We start from the raw sequence: 27,320 nt of genomic DNA on the forward strand, positions 1-27,320 counted from the left end.
ATAGTTGAGAGTTTAATTAGTACCTAATTAGGGGAGGGGGCAAACAGAGGCGCTCCCTCTGCAACTCTGGGAGGCATGATTTGTGGGGCTGTCTTTCTTGCTCGAAATTTATATGCCACTTCATTGTTAACAGCAGCAAGACTTAAGGTAGTTTACATAGAAAGATCAGTGGAATTATGAAGGAGGGGGCGGGAATCAACCGTTTTAAACCTTCAAAAATAACTAAAACCAGCAATAACTTAAAACATGTCCCTGCATTCTGCAGGTCTGGCTAGGCTCGCCTAAACAAAAATGTTATTTGCAGGCACCAAAAGAGTACAGTGAAGGTGTTTGCCTGATGTGAATAGGCAGGGAGTTCCAAACGTGCAGGTGCTGCCACACAAAAATATCAATTACCGGTACTTATAAATGTGGAAGGAGTGTTATGAGGCACCTATACAGTGCCAGTTGTCTTTGAAGATGCCTTGGGCAATGCTTATTTATTTATTTATATGCCCCCCACCATGGTTTTCCCCACCCACATTATATCCACACAACAACCCTAAGAGGTGGGTTAAGGCAGGGGCAGACTTGGGTAATATGGTGCCCTGAGCAAGGGCAAAACTTGGCACCATCCCTAAATATTTTCCCAATGATTCCTTTTGGTACTGTTGCTTTTTAAAATGGATCTTCTCAGTAGGTCCCCATATAAATATAGGTTTTTTTATCACTATCATTATTTTGCACCCCTTGGCTTGGTGCCCTGTGTGGAGGGACCACCCATACCACCTTAAATCCGATTCGGACATCTCACCAGATGTCACAGAGATAAACAACTACCTGACTTTCATAAGACACCTGAAGGCAGCCCTTCCCTGTGTAAGGAATTTTTTTAATGTTTGATGTTTATTGTGCTTAAAGTTTTTAATTTGTTGGAACCTACCCAGAGCAGCTGGGAGAGACAGTGATTGGCTGAAGGTCACCCAATGAACTTCTTGACCAAGTGGGGATTTGAACCCTGGACTCCCAGGTCTTAGTCTGACATTCAGATTGATGCACCATGTTGGGTTTTTTATGCTGACCCACAAGATGTACTGTAGCTAGATTGTTGAAGGAGACCAAAAGCATGGAATACTGTATACATGCGCTGTTTTTTAACCTTGAAAGGCTTTTAAGGTCATAGAGACCCAGATATCAGAAAAGCCCATGTTCTCACATGAATATGCTAGATGATTGCTGCTCTTTTTAGTATATTGTGGGCCTATTTTAAATTGCTATTTTACTCTGTTCCTGATTCATTAAAAAATAATAATACTTGAAGGGTCGGGTAGAAATCTTTCTCATGCTCAAAGACTGTGTACAAACTATATCCTTCATAGAACATTTGAAGCACATCCTCCCCCCGCCCCCCAAAATTATGGGCACTGTAGTTTTGCACTTACAGAGTTACCATTCCCAGCAGCTAACAAACTATAATGCCCAGAATTCTTTGAAGGTAAGAATGTCCTTTGAATGATTGTCAGAAGCCCTTTCACTGAGGCAGACCATCAGAGAGTAGCTGCGTGGTGAGCGCAGAGGGGTGAAGCAGTAAATTTTGAAATACAGGAGGTCCTCGTGATGTCCACCTCCCATAGCCATTCTCCCAAGGAAAGTCCAAAAATGCCGCTGGTTGCCTTAGTCTATTGTTACCCTCATAAACACTGCAGATAAATACATAGCATAGCCCCCAATTTATAAGGATCCGCATGACTGAAATCATACGCAGAAATGCCTGGGAGTAACCTTCACTGAACTCCCGGGTGCTTGTTCCTAACACCCAGTAAGTTCAGTTTTCAAACACCTTGAGCTTTAACAAAATGCAACTTTTAGCTTTTGATTGGGAATGCAAACAATCAGCAACAAAGTGCTACCCTTTAAAATGCTGGTGTGAAGGAGGAACGCCATTAAAGACAATGGAATTTAGGATCCAGACTTCTCTCCTTGCATTCTGTTTGTTTTGCTCCAATCTGCCAAAAACAAACTTGGAAGTCTCATTATCGTCCCATTCTCTTGCCAGAGCAAGGAAGATCAGCCAATTATCCTGATTGATACACCAGCAGAAGATCAGCCAATTATCCTGATTGATACACCAGCACCCTCCTGCTCTAAAATGAACCCAGAAGTGGTCACTAAACCACTGGAGGTCAGCTATGATTCCCTGCTTTGTTGTTGTTTAGACATTTAGTCATGTCCGACTCTTCATGACCCCATGGACCAGAGCACGCCAGGCACTCCTGTCTTCCACTGCCTCCTGCAGTTTGGTCAAACTCATGCTGGTAGCTTCGAGAACACTGTCCAACCATCTCATTCTCTGTCGTCCCTTTTTCCTTGTGCCCTCCATCTTTCCCAACATCAGGGTCTTTTCCAGAGAGTCTTCTCTTCTCATGAGGTGGCCAAAGTATTGGAGTCTCAGCTTCAGGATCTGTCCTTCCAGTGAGCACTCAGGGCTGATTTCCTTCAGAATAGATAGGTTTGATCTTCTTGCAGTCCGTGGGACTCTCAAGAGTCTCCTCCAGCACCATAATTCAAAAGCATCCATTCTTTGGCGATCAGCCTTCTTTATGGTCCAGCTCTCACTTCCATACATCACTACTGGGAAAATCATAGCTTTAACTATACGGACCTTTGTCGGCAAGGTGATGTCTCTGCTTTTTAAGATGGTATCTAGGTTTGTCACTGCTTTTCTCCCAAGAAGCATCTTTTAATTTCGTGACTGCTGTCACCATTTGCAGTGATCATGGAGCCCAAGAAAGTAAAATCTCTCACTGCCTCCATTTCTTCCCCTTCTATTTGCCAGGAGGTGATGGGACCAGTGGCCATGATCTTCGTTTTTTTGATGTTGAGCTTCAGACCATATTTTGCGCTCTCCTCTTTCACCCTCAATAAAAGGTTCTTTAATTCCTCCTCACTTTCTGCCATCAAGGTTGTGTCATCTGCATATCTGAGGTTGTTGATATTTCTTCCGGCAATCTTAATTTCGGCTAGGGATTCATCCAGCCCAGCCTTTCGCATGATGAATTCTGCATATAAGTTAAATAAGCAGGGAGACAATATACAGCCTTGCCGTACTCCTTTCCCAATTTTGAACCAATCAGTTGTTCCATATCCAGTTCTAACTGTAGCTTCTTGTCCCACATAGAGATTTCTTGTGGAGCATTTTTTGGAGGAGAATATGCCTGACGTCAGCTCCCAATGTGCTGGGTGACCACCCTTTCTATTTACCCAGGTCTTAAAAAGCATTTCAACACTTTCCTTTTTTAGCTGCTGGTATTGCTGTTTCCTAAAGCTGTTTAGTACATTGGTTTTGTACTTTTTGGTTGTTGTTGCTTCATTTGTCATGTTGCATGTTCCCCTGGGGGGGGAAGCAGGTTCGTCCTCAAATAGAAGACAATTGTGTTCCACTGCAGCACCTGCAGTTGCCTCACTCTGCCCAATGGTAGGGACAGCCCTGCAGGAGTGTTTTTCCAGTCCTACCTGTTGAGGACTGAACCTGGGACAATGTGCATTAGGACCATGAGTATGCTGCTAAAGTGAAGAAAAGTGCAGTCCCCACAGCAAGGCACTGGGCAGCAGCAGCAGCCTCGAGGCTGCAAAGGTATGCTTGCAAGCAAGACATGGCGAAATCTCAGAAGCCACAGGCATTGCTTAATAATAGCTCCATTGCTTAGAGGGGTGGGGGATAGGGCTGTGTCCTGCAGCAGCCTGCAGACTGCCTGCCTGCCTGCCTGCCTTACACACACACACACACACACACACACACACACACACACACACACTTCTTTCTTCTTCTTTGGCGATCACTTGTAGCTGAGTAAGATTGTCTTCCATAAACACGGTTTTAACAATGAGTCTGTAAGTGACTGTGGAGGCCAATTCTGGATCCACACATCCTTTCACTGTGGGGACATTGGTTTCCAGGTGGGAGCTGATCATGGTGTGGATTTGCCAAGTGTGCCTTCCTCCTAGCACATTTCTCCCTTGCGTCCTGAGTTTGAGTGTCTTCAAAGCCCATGACACCTTTTTGGTAAAGGCTGTTCTCCAGCTGGAGCGCTCGCAGGCCAGTGTTTCCCAGTTGTCAGTGTTTATACTACATTTTTTTAGATTTGCCTTGAGACAGTCTTTAAACCTCTTTTGTTGACCACCAGCATTACGCTTTCCATTTTTAAGTTTGGAATAGAGTAGTTGCTTTAGAAGACGATCAGAATTAACAGAAGCAGTAAAATAGTAACGGTTTTCTGAGCCAGTGTGGCAGATAAAGAGGAAACCACACATATCCAGAATCCTGACTGTGCATGGCACTTGATTTAGGTCACCAGAGTGCAGAATTTGTAATTATTATTTCTTGCAGTTAATTTGATTTCTTACCCACCCTCCACCATGAGGTCTCAGGGCTGGTTGCAGCAATTTACAAGTACAACATTAAATACAGTTTCAAACTAATTGTGCAATATAATTGGGCTTTCCTCTCAGCTAGGAACATAGGAAGCTGCCTGATATTGAACCAGACCTTTCGTCCACCCAGCTCAGTGTTGTCTACACTGGCTGGCAGCAGCTGTGCAGGTTTTCAGGCAGCAGACATTCCCAGCCCTATCTGAAGATGCCAGGAGTTGAACCTGGGACTTTCTGCATGCAAAACCGATGCCATATCTCTGAGCTGCACACACACACACACACACACACACACACACACACACAGAGCCCTGCTCTTGAGCTTCCTTCCATGACAACTGTTATGTACTGAGTTGAATAGGATCCAAACTGCAGCAGTCTGATTAGTCCTAGAACAATAGGATCCAAAAGGCTGCAGTCTGATTGGTCCTAGAACAATAGGATTCAGAATGCAGCAGTCTGATTGGTCCTAGAACAATGCAGCAGTATGATTGGTTGGCAGGAACCACCCAATCATGCTCCAGATAGAAGTGAATCCACAACCTGATTGGCTTACAGTAGAATTCCGGAATTAGCCAATCATGTGCAGCCCATTGTGTAAATAATGTATATAAAGCAGATACTTTGAAGGGACTTGCATTCATTCCTCCTCACCACTATGAGCTGAATAAAGAGCATGAAATCACTTTGCGACTCTGAGTATATTTCAACAACAAAAAAATTGTCTAGGATGCCGATCAACCAACCACTACCTTGAATGTTTCTGTCCCGCCCCAGACCCTCACATCCTTTTATGGGGCATTTCTCAAGTATACAGGCCTGCCCTTGAGGTATACATTTAGCCAATCAGAGTGATTTTGCAGCTAAAAGGTTCCCTTTTTTGGAGAACAGGGAGGAACTTGGAAGGCAACAGCCAAGGACAGGCTGGGTGGGTGAATATTTACTATCCCATCTTTCTAACCGTCTTTTATTGCACTGCTGTTTCCTCTTTCCTGCCAAGTTCTTTCCATTTTGCCTTTCCAAATGTTGCTGATTCAGGCTGCGACCCACAGATCCTCCTGTACAGCTGGAATGGGGAGGAGGGCTTATGAGTGTTTAAACTCGAATGTTGCTTACGCTGCTGCTATATGTGCTATTCTCCACCAAACTCCAATCTCATTGCCTTGTTTCCCCACAGCCATCTGAACTGCTGCATTTCCAAACATTACAGCTGCTGAAAGACTTTACCTATGCCACATAGGTGGTGTCTGTTTGACCTCTGCATGCTGCAGTTCTATAGAAGATGTGCTTGACCCTCTGATATGCTAGTGACACAGATCATGTGCAAAAACTACATAGCCTACAACATTTCTTCGATGAAAATAGGGACATCCTACCGTACCTTCCAACATTTCTCTAATGAAAATAGGGGTGTCCCACCATACCCTGTAGGGCTTGCCGATCAGAAGGTCAGCAGTTTGAATCCCCGCGACGGGGTGAACTCCCGTTGCTCAGTCCCTGCTCCTGCCAACCTAGCAGTTCGAAAGCACATCAAAGTGCAAGTAGATAAATAGCTACCGCTCCGGCGGGAAGGTAAACGGCGTTTCTGTGCGCTGCTCTGGTTTGCCAGAAGCGGCTTAGTCATGCCGGCCACATGACCCGGAAGCTGTACGCCGGCTCCCTCAGCCAATAAAGCGAGATGAGCGCCGCAACCCCAGAGTCGGTCACAACTGGACCTAATGGTCAGGAGTCCCTTTACCTTTACCATACCCTCCAGTATATTTATCTGATGCAAATAGGGACTTCCTAAGAAAAAGCAGGACATTCTGGGATCAAATCAGAAACCGGGACGGCGTCTGTAAATCTGGGAGTGTCCCTGGAAAATGGAGACACTTGGAGGTCTGATAGCACCCAGCGCCTACCTACCAGCCAGCAACAGCTCATCTTTTCATTCACGTTAATCATCCTACGCAGTTGCCCTGGGATGCAGAAGGAGATAAGCTGCAAAGCCAGGTGCTTTGCAAAAGAGCCTAGAGATTCTACTCAGTGATATAACCTTATAGCTGGTGAAAACAGGAAAACAGGATGTGTATTAAGAAAAATATATCTGATTACCCACCCTGATCTATTCCTTCCCTCAAGCTCCCTGCCTCTTGGATCCATTTCTGCAGCACTAGCCTCTGCAGGGAGAGGGCTGCTGTTAAATGGACCACAATCATTTTCTTTAAAAATGGGTTTGGGTACCCCGACTGCAGCACCAGCCATGACCCTTGTGACTTTTCAAACCAGTAAGCCCCACTGAATACAGTGGGAAGTATGTCCAAACAAACATGCATAGGGTCTCATGTATTTAAGGGACACCCACCTACTCGAAAGTAGATTCCATTGAGTGGGATTGCTGTTGAGGATTGCACTGTTAAAATCACAATTGACTTGATTGCATCAACAACAACAACAACAACAACAAATTTTTATTTATACCCCACCCTTCCAAGTTCAAAAACTGGGCTCAGGGAGGTTAACAACAAATTTTAAACACTTAATTGTAAAAGCAGCATAAAATACAGTATAAAAACATGAATAACAATAAAATTCAAAGTTCAGAAATGAATTTAGGGTAAATCCATCTAATAAGCATTAGATAATACACAGGGCTACCTGGCTGAATTTGTCCTACTTGGGCCAGCGAGGAGGCCAGGGGAGAATTAGCTGTGGGGTCTCAGAGCGGGTAATCTTCATAAAAGGGGAGGGGGAGGGAAGAGAAGGGAAATAAAAGATCAGGCTGAATTCAAATTAAAGGCCAGGCGGAATAGCTCCGTCTTACAGGCCCGATGGAAGGAGGTTAAATCCTGCAGGGCCCTGGTCTCATGGGACAGAGCATTCCACCAGGTTGGAGCCATCACTGAGAAGGCCCTGGCCCTGGTGGAGGATAGTCTGACTTCCTTAGGGCCCGGGACCTCTAAACTATGGTTATTCATGGACCTTAAGGTCCTTTGCGGGGAGAGCAGGAGGCGGTCCCGTAAATACGAGGGCCCTAAGCCAAAGTCAGTCGCAAAAGTGTTTTCAGGGCTGCACAGAATGACAAACGACTCGTAGAAGAGAATCCAGGTGTCCCTCTGTGTGCACAAGGCCCTTTGGGTCATTGGAATCCCTTAGAGCTTTTGAGCCATATGGTTGCAAACATACCGGCAAGACAGAGCAGTGCAGTGAGATAATTTTAGACTTTGGACATAAGGAGGGCCTTATGGAGGGCTCCTTCTTGGATGGCAATGTGCATAACTCCAAAATGTGGCAAGCCACCAGCCCTGCTGCATGGAGGGTACTTCCTGCTCATTCTGCAGAAGAGTGACCTCAATGACTCCGCTCCAAAGTCTTGCCCTGGTGGTGCCACGGCAAGGCATAGGCAGCTGCCTTTTACCAGGCCAGGAATTTGCCCATCACATCACTTGATACCACATCAAGACCTCCTGCATGCAAAGCGTCAGTTCTGCCATAGAGCCACCAATTGGTATTGCTTTTCATTACACATGCAAATGGATCAGGCCATGCATTACATCCACAATCAATGCATGGTGATCTATGGAGGGATCTGTCTCTGCAATAGCTCAGCCAATACAGCATAAGACTCTACAGGGCCATGGTTTTGAGCCCTGTGTTGGGCATGGGGTTGGGGAGTGGATTAGATAACCCTCAGGATCCCTTCCAACCATTCTATGATTCTTTAAGGTGATTTCAGTAAATGTGCACAACTTCTCACAGTGTGCCATTCAAAGAGATAATAGTGTGGCTGTGTATTTTGCTGACTATTACTTCTTACACGTTATGAAAATAAGTTAACAATATACATGGTGGGGGGGGGGAATCCTCTGCCATAGAGCAATAGTCCCTATCTGGAAAACACAAAGAACAACCTCCATGGAAAGATTTTGGTGCCTGGACAGATTCACATGGAGGTAAGCAGCCCTTCGGGTAACCTGATCCATAGCCCTTAAAAGGGTAAAACCAGGGCTGGAAGCAATCAGTACAGATCAATAACTTATGAAGCTTCAAGACCAGAGGTCCACCTGCCTCAATATTGTCTCCACCAGCAGTGGGAACCTCCAGCCATGAGCTGCATTTGGTCCAGTAGGAGTCCCAATTTGCTCTGGGAGCCTGTTCTCCCATCTCTATCTGGGCCACACACAGCTAGGAGCAGTGAATAAATCTTAATTCAGTTCATGTCTAAAGGTGAACCTACCTAAGTTGCACTTTCTGAAACGTAAACACAACCATGTGTACACGTTGCCGATAGTGGTGTAAAATGTGCTTCAGAATTTCATGCATTTTTATTTCTTGCGTTTGTATTTTATTAAATACAAAAAATGCATTATACAGTGGTTACATATGCTTGGGTTACATACGCTTCAGGTTACATACGCTTCAGGTTACAGACTCCGCTAACACAGAAATATTACCTCCGGTTAAGAACTTTGCTTCAGGATGACAACAGAAATCATGCTCCGGCGGCGCAGCAGCAGCAGGAGGCCCCATTAGCTTAAGTGGTGCTTCAGGTTAAGAACAGTTTCAGGTTAAGAACGGACCTCCAGAACGAATTAAGTACTTAACCTGAGGTACCACTGTATTTTAACCCGCAAAAGTGTGTATATTAGGACAAAACCACAGTACAATGCTGGCAGATTTCAAAAGGACTTCAAAAGGATTTCCTACCATTACAAACAGATATGGAAATGTGGAGAACTGAACTCAAGAATGGAAGAAGGATAAATCGACAGAACCTGGATTTGACAAGATTTGCCCAACCCCTATATCTCGTCATCATATGCAACATCAGGTATGAGGGCTGGTAGAGAGATGGCTGCAAAAGTACAGCCAGGAACTTTAAAGTGCACTCACACGTGTCTAGCTGGGGCTAGTTCATAGAATAACAGAATTGTAGAGTGGAAAGGATCCCAAAGGTCCCATAGTCTAAACCCCTGCAATGTAGGAATCCCAACTCAATCTCTGCTTTAAAATCTCCACTGAAGGAGAGTCTATCACCTTTTGTGGGTGTCTGTTCTACCAAGGGCTCTTACTGTCAGATAGTTCTTCCTGAATCTTTTGTAACTTTAATCCATTGGTTTGGGTCCTAGCCTCTGGAGCAGGAGAAAGCAAGCTTGCTCTACCTTCCATGTGACAGCCCTTGAGATATTTGAAGATGGCTATCCTTTCTCCTATCTGTCTCCTCTTTTCCAGGCTAAACATACCAATTTCCCCCAACTGCTCCTCATATAGCTTGATTTCCAGACTCTGGATCATCTTGGTCACCCTCCTCTGCACATTTTCCAGCTTGTCAAGATTTCAGGTGTGGCCTGACAATGCAGAATAGAGCAGTATCTTGATCTGGATGCTATATTCATGCTGATGCAGCCTAGAACTGCATTAGCTTTTTTTGCTGCTGCATCACACTCTTGACTCATGTGAAACTTTTGGTCTATTAAGATCCCCAGCTCCTTTTCACATGTACTGCTTACAAGCCAGGTGATCTGTGCAACTGGTTCTTCCTGCCTAACCAGTGCCAGATTACCAAATGGGCAGAATAGACACTGGTCAATAAGCCCCATGCCTTTTAGGAGCCCCGTAACAATGGATCAAAATAATATTGATTTGATCTTGAAAGAAAATTACAATCAAGCTTTCTTAGTTCCATGTTATGCCAACAAGAAGGGGACCCCCGAGATTTCAACTGCCTAGGGGCCTCCACAGGGTTTAATCCAACACCTTACCTAAGTGCAGAACCTTACATTTGCCCCTACTGAAATCCTCCCAGAAGCCAATTTCCTTCCATAGCAGGGTTCACCGCTGTGTCCAATCAGTGGGTCTTGGGGAGGGATCAGTTGCATTTGGGATCCCTCAGCCTAGTCAGTTAGAGGCAACAGAACTAGGAAAGCCGTCTCTGCCAGAGGCCCCAGAAAGCTACTGGTTGAGGAAATAATGTGACCAGTTATAAAGCAGATGCTTATGTCTCAAATTCTCATATCACCACCTTCCATGAAATCAATAGACAGAAATAGGCAAACCACTGTTCTCTCAGCTGCATTACTGCCCCCCTCCTTTCTGCAATTTGGAGATAACAAACACCACCAGTAGCCTACTTTACAGAACTATTGCAAAGTTTCATAACTGCTGTTATGAAAAGCATTTTTTTTAATGCCAAGACACCTTAGTCACTCTGGTGGCTGATTCTGACAGCAGCTTTAACCCAGTTGACAAAGCATTGGCTGCTTCTATGCAGTCTGGGGCTTGTTGTCTTAGTGTAGCAGGCCTGTTGTTGCTCCCATACTAGCAGAGTAACGCAACCACTGCATGCCAGGACCATGCCTATCATCATCAACTTTCTTTTCTTCTTGCAAATATTAAAGTTTGTTGGAAAGAACCAGGGGTTCAGATTTAAAGCAATGGCCACATCCTTGCAGCAGGGCATTGGAAAATATATAGGATCACTCCCAAATGGTACCTCTCCTACGAAGCCCGGAATAAACTTTCATGGTCTTACCTTTCCTACAGATCCTGGAAGAAGACGGTGAAGCAGTTTGCACAGAACGACCCCATCTTTCAGAGACGTTTTCAGGAACTGCACAGGGTCGTCAATAATCATTTTGGGAGAATTTAAAGCCCCCAGAGAAATCAGCCAGGTTACGATTTGCTCTTCTGGATTCATGGTTGAAGATTTAGTGTCTTCAGCTTTGCAGATCTTGCATGCAACGATGCCTAACCCACATCCGTGACTGTATCTTCCTGCTTCTACTGGAGTGAGCAGAGCAGCAGTAGAGGTTACAGTGCTTACTGCTCTGCACTTAAAGCCACAAACGGATTGATTGTGGGGGGTTGGGGGAGGTTACCAGAAACAGACTTTCCTCTGACTGGTGGAACAGGTTAGTGTGCATTTGCATAATGGTTTCTGGTCTTCTGATAACTTCAGAAGAAGTAGGAAGGGGAAGAGCTCTTGTGACGGATGTTTTGCTGTGAGTATAGAGGTGCCCTTATCCTGCATCTCTCAAATGTTTACTTTGCATGCCGCCTAACATAAAACAGAGACCTTGACTACTCTTGCAGCAGAATGAGCCAGTAGAGGGGATCATGGGAGATGCCCTTGAGTATCCCCCTGTGCAAAAATAATAAAAAGCTCACCGGTAAGCAAGTTAAGCCCAGCCTCAGCCTTGCTGCTCTAGCTTTTTAAATGCAGGACTCTTTAAATGCAGGAATCAATTAAAAATGTGGTCCCCTGCCTGCAGTCCTGAGGTGATACAGGGAAGTCTACCTCAGTCCCTGTCACTTCATTCTCACTCTGTTCTGCACAGCAGATAGACCTGCACAGGAAATGTTAAAGAAGTGTTATAACTTTCAAGACAGCAGCCATCTTTTAAGAAACTATATTTAAGGCAGCTGTAATTCTGTTTAAGTTTGAAATAAAGTATGTTTTTTAGGCATCAGATCACAAAACACACAAAATTTGCATTTAAAGTCAACATATCCGCTCCTGCTGTATACTCCCTAAAATTGTAATGTGTGGACACAGGAAACATCTATCGGACAGCTTTGGTTCAAACTCACTATTGACTGCACTTGAGGGCAAACTCAGCAGGTATTCTTTTGCACAAGCCACCACACATGCAGGTTAGTGGTTTGTTCTTGAACTCCAGCTCCCATGACAGGTTACAGCTGCCAGCATGGCCAATCCCTAGGGATGGAAGTTGTAGCCCAGCAACATTTGGAGGCCAAGAGATCCCTTACCCAGTGTGTAAAGAATGCATCCGCCTGTGTACATTCACACAATGCAAAAATGTGTGTACCTAATCCCAATTTAAAGGGGAACTCAGACCCAGACCAAATATGCTGGGCAAGGTAGAAAAATGAACAGATAATTGCTCTTTAGATCCACTCTGTTACCCTAAACCAGGGGTGGGAACCTCAGACCCAAGAACTTAATGTGGCCCTTCAGACCTATGCACCCCGAGACTCTCACCAGGCCTGTTCTCCAGTGTTTTATAGTAGAATGCATGGCTGAACAAAGCCTTGTCTCTTGTAGGCCTGGATGGAGATGTGTAGAAATGTCTACTTATGAATGACAGTCTTTACAAGCTAGAAAAGGGCACATAATTTATTGCTAAGACAATCCCAAAAATGTGGGCAATATGTGACTTATATTGCAAAACCTGTTTTTAGTGAAGTGTGATGGCATTGATGCAAAATTGTTTTAAAGTGTTTAGACTTGGTCGACACCATTTTTTCCTAACGGTTTCTTCCCCTGCCTTTTAAGCAACACATTTCTCAGCTTAGCAGCAGCACGTCCTACTTTGTAATGCACATGGCACATCTAATGGTCGCTTACAGCTGTTTTTAAAACAGCAGGCTCTCTCTTCCTTTCTTCAGTTACCCCCTCAAAAACAGCAAGCAGTTTCAGTGGTGTAGCGTGGGTTGTCAGCACCCGGGGCAAGGCAAGTAATTTGCGCCCCCTAACCCGTGGATTTGCGCCCCCCAACCCATGGATTTGCCCTAACCCCAATGTTGCGCCCGGTGCGGCCCGCCCCCCCTGCACCCCCCACGCTACGCCACTGAGCAGTTTACAATTCCACAATAGCAGTGCTGACCACATTAAACCTGGCTGGTCTCCACCGAAATTCAAGCATCATTACTGTAGTTATTGCTAAGATTGTCTGGGTAGTCAATTTCTTGGGACTCTCCTCTGCTGCAGCACTATAGCTCAATTCTTGTCTAAGGACAGGCTGTAAATGTTGTGGAGCCACACTCATGTAAGCACTGAACCTCCAAGCTCCTCTCTACTTTTGCACCTGCAAGAAGGGGTTCAGACAAAGCATGAGCTACAAAAGGCCTTCTCTTGCCCATCACTGGAGCTTTCTTCAGAAGTTAAGCTCAGTATGAGGGCTTAAAAATGTGTATGAAACCCCCCACACAGGGGCCTCGCCTCCTCCACCGAGCAAGATCTGATGCTCCCAAGGGTGTCTAGCAAAATGTGCAATTACCAACATTCCAAATTCAGGAGAAGTTTAGAAGTCTCTTTCAGACCTCTTGGCTCATATAGGAAGGTTGAGGGTTAAATCAGCAGGGACTTATTGAGGTTAGTGCGCTCCCTAAATTTCCTCCATCCATTTGAGTTCGGCCTATGTGGCACTGTGCTTCATTCTGAAACTAGTACCCCCATTTAAAAGACAAACAACTTTGAAACAATGAAATGAGTCTTAGAAAAAATTTATTCCAACAATGGATTTAATACAATTATCTTGATTAGTGGAACTCAGAATCTCCATTTTGGGGTTGGGACCTTTTTCTGGTGGACATGTCTGTTTGAACAAGGCAACTTCTTACATCTGTAACAGTAGCTCACTTGGAACCACAAGAAAGACACCCCAAGTTTTCTTCATTACCAATCTTCACACCTTTTTCAGAACCCTTTTCAAAACACATGCAATTTTGTGCTTCCTGAAAATGCTCTAGAGAATGCCCGAGGCATGTTTATTTCATTTGCCTTCTAGCTCTAAACATTAAATTTGCCAAGCTGTAAAAATTATCCTACATCTATCATAGATAACACTTCAGCTTGCCTCATACCAAAGACTCAAATACAATGTTACAAGTATTTAACTTGCAGGATTTGAGCCATTTTTACAAACTTTGTTTTTAAAATTTTCAATAAACAAAACATAACATACATGGTTGAAGACTCCTGGTTGAAATCCTGCAAAGTGAAAAGCAAGCAAGGCAGAGAGCTCTTTTTTGCATTGAGTTCAAGGCTCTCTGCCTTGCTTGGGATGGGGGTGTTGAAGCCCTCTTTGCATGCCAGCTCTGGAAACCCTGGGATGCTCATGTGTGTGGGAGTTCCACAGGCTAGAGAGTAAGTGTTTTTGCGTATATATGGAACCCCTGGAACCAAACTCCCGCAGAAGATGTGATCATATAGTATTGTGCTGCCAGAGTAGCACATTACATGCCAACAACTTTCGCTACACAGTATTTGTAAGAGGACACAAACAATCTGTATCCAGCTGCTTCTGACATTTAGGCCTCTTCCTCTTCTCTTCTATGAACATCCAATGCTCACAGCAATGACTGACACTGGCATTTAAGATCTGACTTCCCTCTGAAACGTCTTCATTAAACACTGTAGACATATTTAAGCTGCTCAGCAGCTGCATTCTCCATGGGCATCCATTCCTCAAATGTCAGCCACAATTAACCTTGTACCTAAGATGAAAAGAGTAACATTAGCTGTGTCTCAAAAGGAAGTTATCAGAAAATTATGATTTGCTCAGGGACAGTCATGAATAGGTATGCTTTGATGCAGATAACAAACTCAAAATACAGACTGTATAAACTACTATGGTCTACAACCCAACACTTTTATCAAGTCTTATTTTACAGTCAGAAGCGGGCACATGATCCTTAAGGGATAGAAGAGGCTTCTTCTAATACAGCACAGCCAAACCCAAACACATTAGATACTCAAGGATCCTGATTAGGTGCAATGTGACTGCTGAAAGCCTCATTCTGCTCACTGCTAATGTTTGTTTTTTGCAACTGTTTAGCTATGGCAGGCATAGGCAAACTTGGCCCTCCGGATGTTTTGGGACTACAACTCCCCTCATCCCTAACAGGACCAGTGGTCAGGGATGAGGAGAGTTGTAGTCCCAAAACACCTAGAGGGCAGAGTTTGCCTGTACCTGAGCTATGGCATCTGCCCACTACCTTTCCTTTTGGGTGGGGTAGGGGAGAGAGAGAGAACTGAAGTGTTGTTTTTTTCAATTCCGGCAAGCTTCCCTAGATGGATGACTATGTCTTTGCCACGGACGTCTTGCTATTTTTCTGCTGTTTTTATTTTATTTCATCCATCAGCTTGGGACGTATGTGGAAGGTGAAAAATAGTAATACTCCCAAGACTACTGAACAGCATGTCTGAAATCCTGGTCAAACCTTTTAATCAGTTTTCATCAGAGATTAAAGTCTACAGCTTTCTATGTCACCATTATGGGCATTCCAGGTATCAGGGCAACAAGTGAACTGAACCCTGACAGCATGATTAACTCATTTACACTGGTATTGAAGTCACCATTCCTAGCAGAGCCTCTCCAAAGCTTGCACTCGTATCAGTGGCATCTGCATATTCTTTTCCCGAAATGCCATTCGCAGCTTCCCTTTAAAAGAAATCTAGTTTATTCTCTCTTCTTCCTTCAAAAATTGCAAAGGCTAGATTCCAAAACAGGGTGGTTATTTATTTACCCAAACTGAGCAGCAAAGAACTCACCACAAACTTCACTGAAGGTATCAGCAACTTAAGTTATACACTCTTATCTGCCCATCTTCAATTTGCAAAAAGTATGCAGTGTTCCTAACATTGCATTAATCCACAGCTTACCTGTTGTACTATCGGAGTAGAAATCCATGTTGTCCACCAGCACTGCCATGCACCAGGTCACATCTTAAAAACAGCAGTCATCCTGCAACAATTAAAACAGGCATGAAAAATTATTCTAGCACAAAGTGCCCAAGCCCCTAACCACCCCCAGAAACACAGCAAGAACCCCTGCGTTTGCCAATTAACCTGCTTCAAGCGCTAATGCTTTAAGTTTGAGAGGTGGAAGGTTCACTGGATTGGAATGAACTGGAATGGCTTATGGATTCTCATTTCCTTTCCAATGGTGCTTTTCATGGTAAATCCATAACTTGACTGGCACATGTTTTGAGGATTATAGCAGAACTTTAGTTGGAGGTCTTCAAGTCTTACTACATTTCAAGAGCATCTTTTGGACTTCCTGGCTGCACCTGGGTCATGACAACTTGCCACAGGTTCTGCTATTTGTATCAAAACTGCCCACCCGACTTAGTACAAAGAAGTCAGGCATCCAACTAAACATCAGGCTCGTATTAACGGCTTGTCTGAAATTCCCCAAGCTGGTATAGATTTTGGCTATTTAAGCCAATTTCTGATTTGTTAGCATTTTAATTTCCTAGTATAGTATAGTATAGTACAAGCAGTTGTTGTTTTTTAAGTTCTTCATCGAAACATAGTGGGCAAAAAATAACCCCTCCCAACCCTTTAAAGAAATGTTTGTCTACAGTGAGTTGCTTTCTTAGTGTTGCTTTCAAAAGCTTTGTGCCATACAGTTTCATCTAAGATAAGGTTATGTTGAATTTGTAAGGCTTCGCCTAAGGCTATCCAGCAGTTTTTCCATTGGGTGCTGCTTTAAAATTTAAAAGCTTCCATTGCCATGATGTACAGCATGTCCTACCGTATTTAAGGACAGTAGTTCTGGTTTCAGTTTGACTAGACTGAAAAACTAGTTTGCTTTGCTTACCATCTTTGCTGTTTCACACGCATTTGATGCTTTAAATCTGTTGTGGAATGCTGAAAGTTGAAACTTGTTTATATGAAGCCATAAGCCTTTCAGAAGTTGGAGAGAAAGACTTCTTTGCTTATCTTATTTTCTCCATTTTGCCTTTGGAGTCAAAGATGTTCCTTTAAAAATGAGACACTACAGGATTGCAAAAATTTGAAACAGTAAGAGCAAGTACCGTTTTGCAGCTTCTTTGATGGAACTGGCCAAACCTCTTACTTACAGATCTGTAGCTTGCTTACTACAGGTTAATATGTTATTTTGGGGGGTGATGTTCTTGCAAATTCCCAAATGAAATATGTAGAAAGGAACAACGTACATTCAGCATTATCCGTATGTCGTTTTGATTTAATGACTGAATGGTATCCTGAATTTTTACACAAGACTGAAGAAATTTTCTATTTTGGAGCATTGTGTGCATTTCAGCATGGAGAGGATGTTTTAACATTTTAGTTTGGCACACATCCCACCACCCTCCAAAAGCTAAAATGGGTTTGCTAGAAAGAAGGCACACGTTTGCATGTGTAGAACGATCCATGGCCAGTTTAGATGGCTGCACGTTGTATGGGAAGCCTTAGGGTTGCCGGTTTCATGGATGAGGTGAGAGCGTTGCATTTCAGGGTTAACCTTTACTTTAAAAAGTTACAACACTAGTACACAGGCTAAAAATGTCATACATTAACATCTGCTTTCTGAGACAAATATTAACAATTTTGAAATGAAATTAAAACAAGTTTACTTTCTCCTCACAAAAAAACATTAAGTAATGGAGGGGAACTTAACAAGCAACAATAAAAAAGATAAAAACATATGTTTCAGTAGTCCTCTGGAGTAAGGAAAGAATTTCCACATTTCATTTGTTGGAGGAAAAAACTGATTTGGTCCAGCACTTTAAAAGGTTTCAGTATCTGCTTCGGCCTCCGCCTCTATCAGAGCGGCTCCCTCCACGGCCGCCACCTCTGGGTGCTCCGCGGCTGGAGCTGCTGTAAGAATCACGTGGAGGAGCATAACCCCTTTCCATAGAAGGGGGGAGGCCTCGGTCTTGTCTTCCCACACGATCCCGGCCACTTGAGTAGACATCACTTCTGCTGCTTGAGTAACTTTCTCGACTTCCACCATACCCATCTCGGGTGCTCCCATAATCGTCATAGCGACTGCTTCCACCATAAGATGGAGGGGGCCCTCGTGCAGGTGGAGCACTACGTGAGTTACCTGCAGGTTCAATGGTCAGGTAATAGGACAACACTATAAATCATATCACCACAACTTTACATCTGAGTTTAAAAGAATTTGTATCAATGGTGTCTGTTACTCTTTTGTATTAACTGAAAGTTTTAATATAATCTCACATGTTGGGACATTTGGCAGGGGAGTATTGGATATTGAACGAAATAAAGGCTGTTTGAAGACGATGATATTTCTCAAGGCAGCTCTTTTTGGGATTATTCCAGAACAGCTTGTATTTTTACAGCAGAAATTCCACCATTTTTTTTCCAGTGATAGATGCAATTCAGAACAGTTGAACTTTTGCTTCGTTAGTTTATGGGAACTGTAATTCAATCATTTTGTTAAAAATGAAGTACCGGTGTATTTTCACTGCAGTGGACAAGCCCAGAATGTCAATTCCCCACTTAAGTAGATGCAGTCTATTAAGTCAAGAGTGAGGCCTACTGAATCCCTTAAGACCTTCAAAATAAGCACTTACCATAACTCTCATAGGAATCTCTGTATGAGCCCCCACTTGGGTGATCAGAGTAGTCCCGGTCACGCCCTCCATAGCCATCACGATCACTGTAAGAGGAATAACTGCTGGGGTTTAGTACAGGCCATCGCTAGGTGAGTTTTGCACAGAGTAAGGTAGTCCTTTCACTTATACCCTGTTCTTCCTCAAAAGAATCTTAGATTTGGTTCCCAAGTAGTCTCCCATCCAAGTGGTTTTGAGATGACCCACCCTTTAGTCCCAATACCCTGCCTGATTCAGTCTAAGTACACATAACTAAAATAATCAAAGACCTATCTATCCTTGCCTCAGTTACCCTCCCCACTATTTCCTTTGTGTCTACATAAGTCGCTTGGGGTAAGAACTAGCCAAAGCTGTTCTTTGCAGATCATCATGAATATCAGGGGTGGTAGTCAGAAGATAGATCTGGATCTATTAGTAGATCAGAAAAGATTTGTGATTCCCAATTATAGCAGCAAAATGTAGAAAGCTTGTGGCCCAGCGTTGTTCAGTTGAACTCCTGGGCTCAAAATTCTTTAATTCCAAGTACATCATTTACACTAGGTTCCTGTTAATAGATTCCTAGGTTTTAGTTTCAAATAAAGTATATTCCAAAAGCCTGAAATCTGCCCCATCCCTGATAAACATAGATGGTGCTCTAGAAAATAATGACATATAGCTTCCCATAGACCTACATTATTCACCTTCACATGGCTCACTAGTGGCTTTAGAACTGCGTAAAGAAAGCCAACAGTTGTTCATGTGAGGTATGGAGATTTGGTTTCTCTTCTGTAACGTAAGAGGGATATATATGTTCTTGTAGCACCTTAAATATAAACAGATTTATTATGGCATAAGCTTCCATGGACCACATTCCACTTCAACTGACACATGAAGTACTATCCTTAGTTGCAAGTAGGTATGGTAAGACTTCAAAAGTGTCTGATGAAAAGGACTGTAGTCCACCAAACCTTCTGGCATAATGAAGCTGCTCAAGGTGCCACAAGACACTTGTTATATTATTGTGCTTATTGTTTGAATCAAGTAGAAAGAGGCACACTGCAAACTGAAACATAAGCTTGACTAACTTGTTGAATGAAATATTAAAAGATTTGTTTGAGAATACACAAAAGTGAACGTTAAGTACCTGTAACCTCTTGAGGGATACTCATCACGTGAACGGGAATGACCATAGTCACGGTAGGCATAATCTCTTGGAGGTGGAGTATATTCCTTTGTGTCTCTGGAACTTGCCAATTGAACAATGAGCTTGACTAGCTTGTTAATGGAATATGAGAGATTTGTTCAACAACACACAAAATCGAACATTAGCTACCTGTAGCCTCTTGAGGGGTACTCATCACGTGAACTGGAGTGACCATAATCACGGTAGGCATAATCTCTTGGCGGTGGGGCATAATCTCTTGTGTCTCTGGAGCTTGGATAGTCCCGACTTGAATAGCTATGGAAATGAAAACTAAAGTATTTTTTCCGGTAGTGAAGTGCAGGAGCTCCTCATAACAGCTCACAGCCATACGCTCAAGCAAAGTCCTAATGCAGCAGCGGACACCCTACCACAAAGTGGAGGTGACGTAGCGTAACATCTAATTAGACTTGGCTGACAAGTCATAGAATACTGAACTTCAAAAGGTGGTGTAGCCACTAGCATCTTAAACTTAGGTTGCAGAAACCTGAGTTAACATCTCTGATTAGCATTTAGCTTTAAATAAGAAATACAACCAATTCTACAATTACTTGCTACAATTTAAATGGCTAGCATTAAGTACAAATTCAGTTAAAATAGCCGGCCACTTTGATTCTCCTCTTTCTTCCTTTATGCAGATAACAAATTGTTCATAAACAGTAAACACCGAAAGCCTCATTATCTCATTGATTTGCCAGAACAAATCAATTGTCTGGTTGTCCTGACAGATGGGACACGCCCAGTCCAAAAAATGTCCCAGAGATGTGCTCCCCTTACACCCTTTCCATTAAATCACTGCTTCTGCAATCAAAATGCATTAAGTTCAATAATTAAGTTCCTTGATCTGAAAAATATCCAACGGGGTTTATTTTTACCTGTCTTTAGTACTGTAACCATCATCTCTTGGAGACAAATAGACATCTCTTCGTGATGGCAGTGGTTCTCTGCGTGGCGGTCCTCCATAACTGTCTCTACCGCGTGAAAGGGGTGCTTAAGTAATCAAGCAGAAAATGAAATATTTTTGAAATAAAGCCTTCTGAAAACAAGGTATTAGTAAAGAAAGTTGTTCCCACCATGAGATAAGACCACACCATACTGGATCAAACTTTTCTGTGGTGGTTTAAGTTCAACACAACCTCTATCAGCAAGATGAAGAGATAGCAAAGTCCTACATTATACTGAAAGTAAAGTTGCTTTCAGTTCTTGTAAACAGAGGCCTAGTCAAACTAAGCATACATCGACAAGGGCTGACTAGTGAGTATTTAGCCCATATTCTACAATTCAAGAATCCTTTTTAAATGTGTTGCATACGACCCACATGTGGAGATATGCTGAACACTGCTGTCATCCAGCATAACTAAGGAGTGTCAATTCACACCTCTTAATCCAGCAAGGGGTATCTGCCCTAACACAGAGACACTTGCGGGGACTTGCTCCCAACATAGCACTGCTGGAGGGTCCTGGAAGCAGCACAACTACCTTGCTATTTCTGAGTGCCAGTAAAACTCAGCACAGTTGTAAAAGCCTTTCTCCAACCACCACAAATTTGTGGATCCATGCAATGGACAATAAAAAAATACTTTATTACATTTACATGCTGTTTGGCATCAAAGTGATAAAAAAATTACCTCTGCCTCCCATTCCACTACTGCTACGAACAGGTCCAGAAGGAGCAGGTCTTTTAGGTGGTGGGCCACCGCTACGTGGGGGTGGACCCCTTTTCATCGGTAGAGGGCCTCTAGAAGAACCTAAAAGAGCAGCAATGTGTCAGCTAGATAACAGAAACAGGATTCCTCAGACAGATCTGCCTCACTGGGAGCACAATGTACTACTGTAGCAGTACCCATGATACACACAGAATATTCCTGCACTGTCCCTTCCCAGAGAGAGAATTTCATTTGGAACAGAACTGATTCTCAGCAGCTATTTCCAATAATTTGAACTACTATGATTTTATTGTTCTATTTTAATGAACTTGTTGTTTATTTATTTGCTGCTGTGTTTGTTATTACAGGGATTGCAATACTTGTTTTTTAATGTTACTATGAATTTTGTGACCCCCTTTGAGCTCAACATTTGTTGTGGGAAAAGTAGAAGACAAATATCAATCAAATCAAACCTTCAATTCTAAAATTTGGAGTTCAACAAAGCAAGACCATGGATTACAAAATATTCAAATTGCTATTTACTGTTTAATCTCAAAACAGCAAATAATGCAGGACAGCTATAAACAGCAAAAATCGCTGCCAATAGCTTACCGTATTTTTCGTCCCATAGGACGCACCTAGTTTTTTGGGAGGGAAATAAAGGAAATTTTTTTTTCCTTTATTCCCCCCCCCCCCCAAAGCAGGTTGGAGAAACTGAACCAGGTCGAGGAACAGCGGGATGGCGGCGCTGTGCCTCCCTGCTGTCCCCCGAGCTTGTGGGGCTGGCCAATGTCTGCCCAGCGCCAGGGGCGCTCTGATTCAGGGCACCCCGCCCGCCGGGCGGCAGGCTGCTATCCGCAGCGTGGGGAGCCCTGCGGGGAACTCCTGCAGGGCTCCCCACGCTGCGGATGTATGCCCGGCGCGAGGGGCGCTCTGCTTCAGGGTGCACCGCGCGCCGGGCGGCAGGCTGCTATCCGCAGCGTGGGGAGGCCTGCGGGGAACTCCTGCAGGGCTCCCCACGCTGCGGATGTATGCCCGGCGCGAGGGGCGCTCTGCTTCAGGGTGCCCCACCCGCCGGGCGGCAGGCTGCTATCCGCAGCGTGGGGAGCCCTGCGGGGAACTGCTGCAGTGCTCCCCACGCTGCGGATGTGTTCCCGAAGCGCCGGGCGCCCTGAAAGCAGAGTGCCCGACGCTCCGGGAAGCAGGCTGCTATCCGCAGCCTAGACATCCCTGCGGGAACTCCCACAGGGCTGCCTAGGCTGCGGATGTATTCCCAAAGCGCCGGGCGCTCTGCTTTCAGGGCGCCCGACGCTCCGGGAAGCAGGCTGCTATCCGCAGCCTAGACATCCCTGCGGGAACTCCCACAGGGCTGCCTAGGCTGCGGATGTCTTCCTGAAGCCTGGAGAGTGAGAGGGGTCGGTGCGCACTGACCCCTCTTGCTCTCCAAGCTTCAGCGAATGCCTGCATTCGCCCCATAGGACGCACCCAGATTTCCCCTTCATTTTTGGAGGGGAAAAAGTGCGTCCTATAGGGCGAAAAATACGGTATACGCAAATACTAAGAAACTCACCTTTGTTTAAAACATTAAATAAACCAACTGTGTGGAGCAGTACAAACTGTTTCAACATCAAAAAAAACATCAAACACTGATTGAAGAACAACATCAAAACATCGATAAAATAACTTTTGTCTAAGCTTGCAAAATTTCACTTAAGGCATATCACCAATTTGCTTAACATGAGATTAACTCCTGGACCAATTTCCAAAATACACCTCAATGTTTTAAGCAAGCCTACAAGTTCGCTCGCTTCATCTCTATACCTGAGTACATCAAACACAAGAACAGCATTCATCCTGTGAAATAGCAGCACGGCAATCTTTTTCCAAACTTCCAAAAAGGGTAAAATAACCACCAGAAATTCATCATTTGTATTGTGTCTAGAGCTAGGTGATATATTGGTAAATTGTCTGAAGCGGTATCTGTTTCAGACATTTTGAGGGGCTTCTTGCCCCTCAGCCAAGCAGTTTAAGGCAATATGGGGCCTTACTTAACTGCAGGGCATTGAATATGTATCTAGGCTGTTTATTCCTCTCCTAAGGTGGAGAAAAGCAGCAGCTGAGATATATCATGATGTTTGGAATGTATCAGCATATCACAATATTTAGCTGCTGATATACAGTGGTACCTCGTGTTACAGATGCTTCAGGTTACACACTCCGCTAACCCAGAAATAGTGCTTCAGGTTAAGAACTTTGCTTCAGGATAAGAACAAAAATCGTGCTCTGGAGGCGCCGCAACAGCAGGAGGCTCCATTAGCTTACCTGTTCAGGTTAAGAACAGTTTCAGGTTAAGAACGGACCTCCGGAACGAATTAAGTACTTAACCCGAGGTACCACTGTATAAGAATGTTGAAAACCAGGTATTGCACAGTCCTAATTGTGTCTTGATTTTGAGAGGAAGCTGTAAACCAGCATTCTCTATGCAGTGGCTTGTATGCTGCACAATTACACATGGGAAAACACACATACCCAAATAACTCCCTCTTGAAGGAGGACCCCGTGTTCCACTTCCACCTCTTCCGCCTCTAAAACCTCTTGGAGGACCTCTGCTCCTTGGAGGGGGAGGGGGCCCACGTCTACCGGTTTCAAAGGATGGCTTGGTAGCTTGTTCAACTTTAATTGATCTTCCGTCTAAAGACTGAACAAAGGAATCTAACTCAGCATTAATTGCAAATGCTTTTTGTAGGACAGAGTGCCTCAGTTCTTATCCCTGCTCTGGTTTCTCGCAAATACATTTGGTTTGGTATTATGCAGATAAAAAACCTAATTTAAAAAATGAATATATTGTTTTAACCACATTTTGTAGACCACTCAAGTATTTAACCAACCAAGGTCAACTTAAAAATTGAACACCCATATTCTACGGCTACATGCTTTCAGTATGTCAATCTTATTTGTTTACTTACAATTCTTCTAGATCTTTAGTTTCCAAGTGTATTCAAACCAATTTTCAGAAGCAAAGGTTTTGCCATGATGTGCATGTTATTAAAAAGTAACAGTCTCTACAGGTATTTTCTAGAAATAACTGATTGAGCCATCACAATAAAAAAACAATGCTGTATTATTTCGGCAGTTCTTGAGATATCCAGTTTCGTTCTTAATTTAAGAGTAGCCCATAGAATGCCCGTACTAGCATTCTTGAGGAAAATATGCCATCAGGCTTTATTTGTCTTAAAGCTAACCCTTAACATCCTTAAACAAATTCCCTTAGCATCCCTAAATGCTACTACCCAAGCATTCACTCCATTATAACACATCACTGAACTTGTCTCATTAACTGAATAAAAGCAACTCTGTCAACCAATCAATTCAATCACACTCAGCTTGACACTCTGCAATTAACACATTAGTTACTACCTTTCCATTCATATCTCTGGCAGCATCCTTGGCATCTGCTGGACTCTCGAAGGTAACAAAAGCAAACCCTCTTGATTTGTTGGTTTCACGGTCTTTCATAAGGAGAACTGAAGAAAGACAAAAGTGTTATTCCACCTTCATCATAGAATGATGTATCCCAAATTGTACACAAGCCTGCTCAGAACTTCTTAGAGGACGTATAAGCTCTATCACTTCAACTGATCAAAGCTGTTAAGTTCATCAAAGCAGACCTTTAACTTAATATTATGCCCTAAAAAGGCTGTGTGCTTACCCTCTACTATATGGCCATATTTGCCAAAGACAGATTCAAGAGCCTTCTCATTAGTCTCTGTGTTCAGCCCACCAATGAACAGCTTGCCAGGACGATCTGCTTCAACCATTTTGACACAGTTTGGGATCTGGAACAACACACATTCAACTTGAAACAAGGGAGAAGCTTGTGTCCTTTGGAAATATTTGACAAAACAACAGGATAATTCCTCAGACAGCAATATGCAGATATTGAAAAATCTGATTAGGGCTTGATGGTTCTTATCAGCTTGTCCATGCCCTTAGTTGCTAAACAGAAATGGCAGCATCCTTTCTGTGGTGACCAAGGCCTTGCTTAAACGCATCTAATTGAGAACAAATATTGACACTACAAACACAGTGCCCCAAAATCCAGAACAATGGCCCTTTAATTACTACCTGCAAGCAAAAGCTCTAATGCAAGAAACTGTTACAATTTTTAAAAAAGAAAAGCAAACCTAATTTAAGATAAGGAAACATTCACAGGGGAAGAAAATACAACAGCTCCCCTATGGTTTTTTAAAACTGAAAAAGGTTGAAAATGCACCACAGTGGTTACTACAAAGGGAGCTGTCTCCCACAGGGATATTTATTTATTTATTTTGCTTTTTGAAAACTTTATTGAAATTGATTAATAACAAAACATTCTTTTGTATGGTATGTCCAAATATACTAATAAAAATCTATTCAAACTTATACAATTCCTTTCACCATACATTCTTACTCATATACATAAGACTTCCCCCATCACTTCCCACTGTATTTACCATTTCTTTTTCCTGTTGTACTAATAGTTGTTACTTTTTTCTTTTTATGTTATTTTATACTTCCTTACATCTTTTTGTATCCATTTGCATTATTTTTTGGTATATTACACAGAAATATCCCACAGGGATATTTAAATAGTCCCTCCACCTGAATTTTTTTTCCCATTAAAAGGAAGGCGGGGAAACTCCTTAGCCCTTTTATTGAGACAAGGAATACATTCAGAATTCTATCGAACTGTTCATTAAACAATAATATAAACAAGTAACTTCTGAATATATTAGACCACCACTATGTATGCTTTGCAATGTTTCTATACTCTACCATCACAACATTATTGGCTAAAGGCTCAGTGAGGAACTTTCAGGATTTAAAAAAACTCTCTTCAACAAGGTCCAACACAGTAAGCTGATTGGTATATCCAGCTCAGTATTGTCTGCTCTCCAGGGTTTCAGGGGTCTTTGCCAGTCCGGCCTAGAGATGCTGGGGACAGGACCCGAGACCTCCTGCTCCACCAATGAGCTACAGCCCTTCCCCCAAACTTGCACTTGAGGCTTTTGCTCTCCCCTCCTCCATCCTACACCTTTGAAAATTTATTTTTAGACTCTTAAGCCCAAGGACAGCGGCTGCCATCAGAGATTTATGCTTTTATAATAGTGAGCCTCTCAGAGCCTTTCTTGGCTACAATAGAGAGGGGGGAGGGAAACTCGGAAATTAAAGAAAAGCAAGCAACTGAATATACCCAAAATGACAAAAGGCCACATTCAGGTTAACCCTGCGGCCGCGCATGCGCGACGCTGAGACCGCCAAGAATAGGGGAGGGGGTGAAAGCGCATTCCATTAAGACGCAAGAAAAGAACGAGTCGCGCCTGCGCAGTCGCGGTTTCCAGCGCCCACCCGGCGCCCTCGCGCGCGATGCGCACTTCGGAGAAAGGGGAGGGGGCCACAAAGGAGGGGCTGAAGGCGATCGCAAAATGGCGGCTTTGGCGACCCTCCCTCCCTCCCTCCCTCCCTGCCAGCCCAGCCCAGCCCAGCCCCCCTTCCCCTCCCCCTCCGGCTCACTTTTCCCTCAGGGCTGGCCCAAGGCGGCAATCGGCCCCCGCCCGCCCCTCCCTCACGGTTTAAAATGGCGCCTCCGTATGAATGAGAGGAACGCGCGTTGAGAGGGCGTGCGCGTGTGCGGAATTAAAAAGGAATAAACGGGAGATCGCAGAAGGCGAAACTCCCCCCACCCTCACTGCCGCCGGTGTAAGCAATCGGTGTGTGTAGGGGGTGGATAGTAAAGCGCGGGCGATTCGAAAGGCGTGCGCGCGTGCGCTTCTCTCTCGCCCCCCCCGCGCGAGCTTACCTCCAAACCGCCAGTAGATCAGCAACGACGCACTGAGAAGGAACAAAGGAGCCGAGAGCCTTTATATATCTGACGTCAGCACGTTCGTCTCGAGGCCAGAAAGCCCGGATGTAGGAGTGAAAAGAAGGGGGCGGGGCAA

At 43.9% G+C, this 27,320-nt stretch overlaps 2 protein-coding genes across 8 annotated transcripts in view; both read right to left on the reverse strand.

Annotated features, from left to right (window-relative positions):
- ARHGEF6 (Rac/Cdc42 guanine nucleotide exchange factor 6) overlaps window positions 1-11,166 on the reverse strand; it is a 75,796-nt gene extending 64,630 nt beyond the window's left edge. The window contains exon 1 of the mRNA XM_083595596.1: window positions 10,919-11,166. Within this exon, the coding sequence (XP_083451722.1) occupies window positions 10,919-11,083 (165 nt within the window). The 5' untranslated portion in view covers window positions 11,084-11,166. The remainder of the gene's footprint in view (window positions 1-10,918) is intronic.
- Window positions 11,167-17,381: 6,215 nt separating this feature from the next.
- RBMX (RNA binding motif protein X-linked) lies at window positions 17,382-27,320 on the reverse strand. 7 transcript variants are annotated; one of them, XM_083595626.1, is made up of 10 exons: window positions 27,182-27,320; window positions 25,052-25,178; window positions 24,760-24,866; window positions 23,872-24,040; window positions 21,325-21,444; window positions 20,572-20,686; window positions 19,829-19,954; window positions 19,640-19,735; window positions 18,478-18,563; window positions 17,382-17,984 (listed from the first exon to the last, which is right to left on the reverse strand). In XM_083595626.1, the coding sequence occupies exons 2-10, from the start codon at window positions 25,158-25,160 to the stop codon at window positions 17,674-17,676; spliced, it is 1,239 nt and encodes a 412-aa protein (XP_083451752.1). In that variant the 5' UTR covers window positions 25,161-25,178; window positions 27,182-27,320; the 3' UTR covers window positions 17,382-17,673. The 7 variants fall into 7 exon arrangements, with proteins under 7 accessions (XP_083451752.1, XP_083451750.1, XP_083451751.1 ...); XM_083595624.1 differs by having other exon boundaries at window positions 18,478-18,578; XM_083595625.1 differs by having other exon boundaries at window positions 19,640-19,741.

Source organism: Podarcis filfolensis (genome assembly GCF_964270895.1).
Source record: "Podarcis filfolensis genome assembly, chromosome: Z".
NCBI lineage: Eukaryota > Metazoa > Chordata > Lepidosauria > Squamata > Lacertidae > Podarcis > Podarcis filfolensis.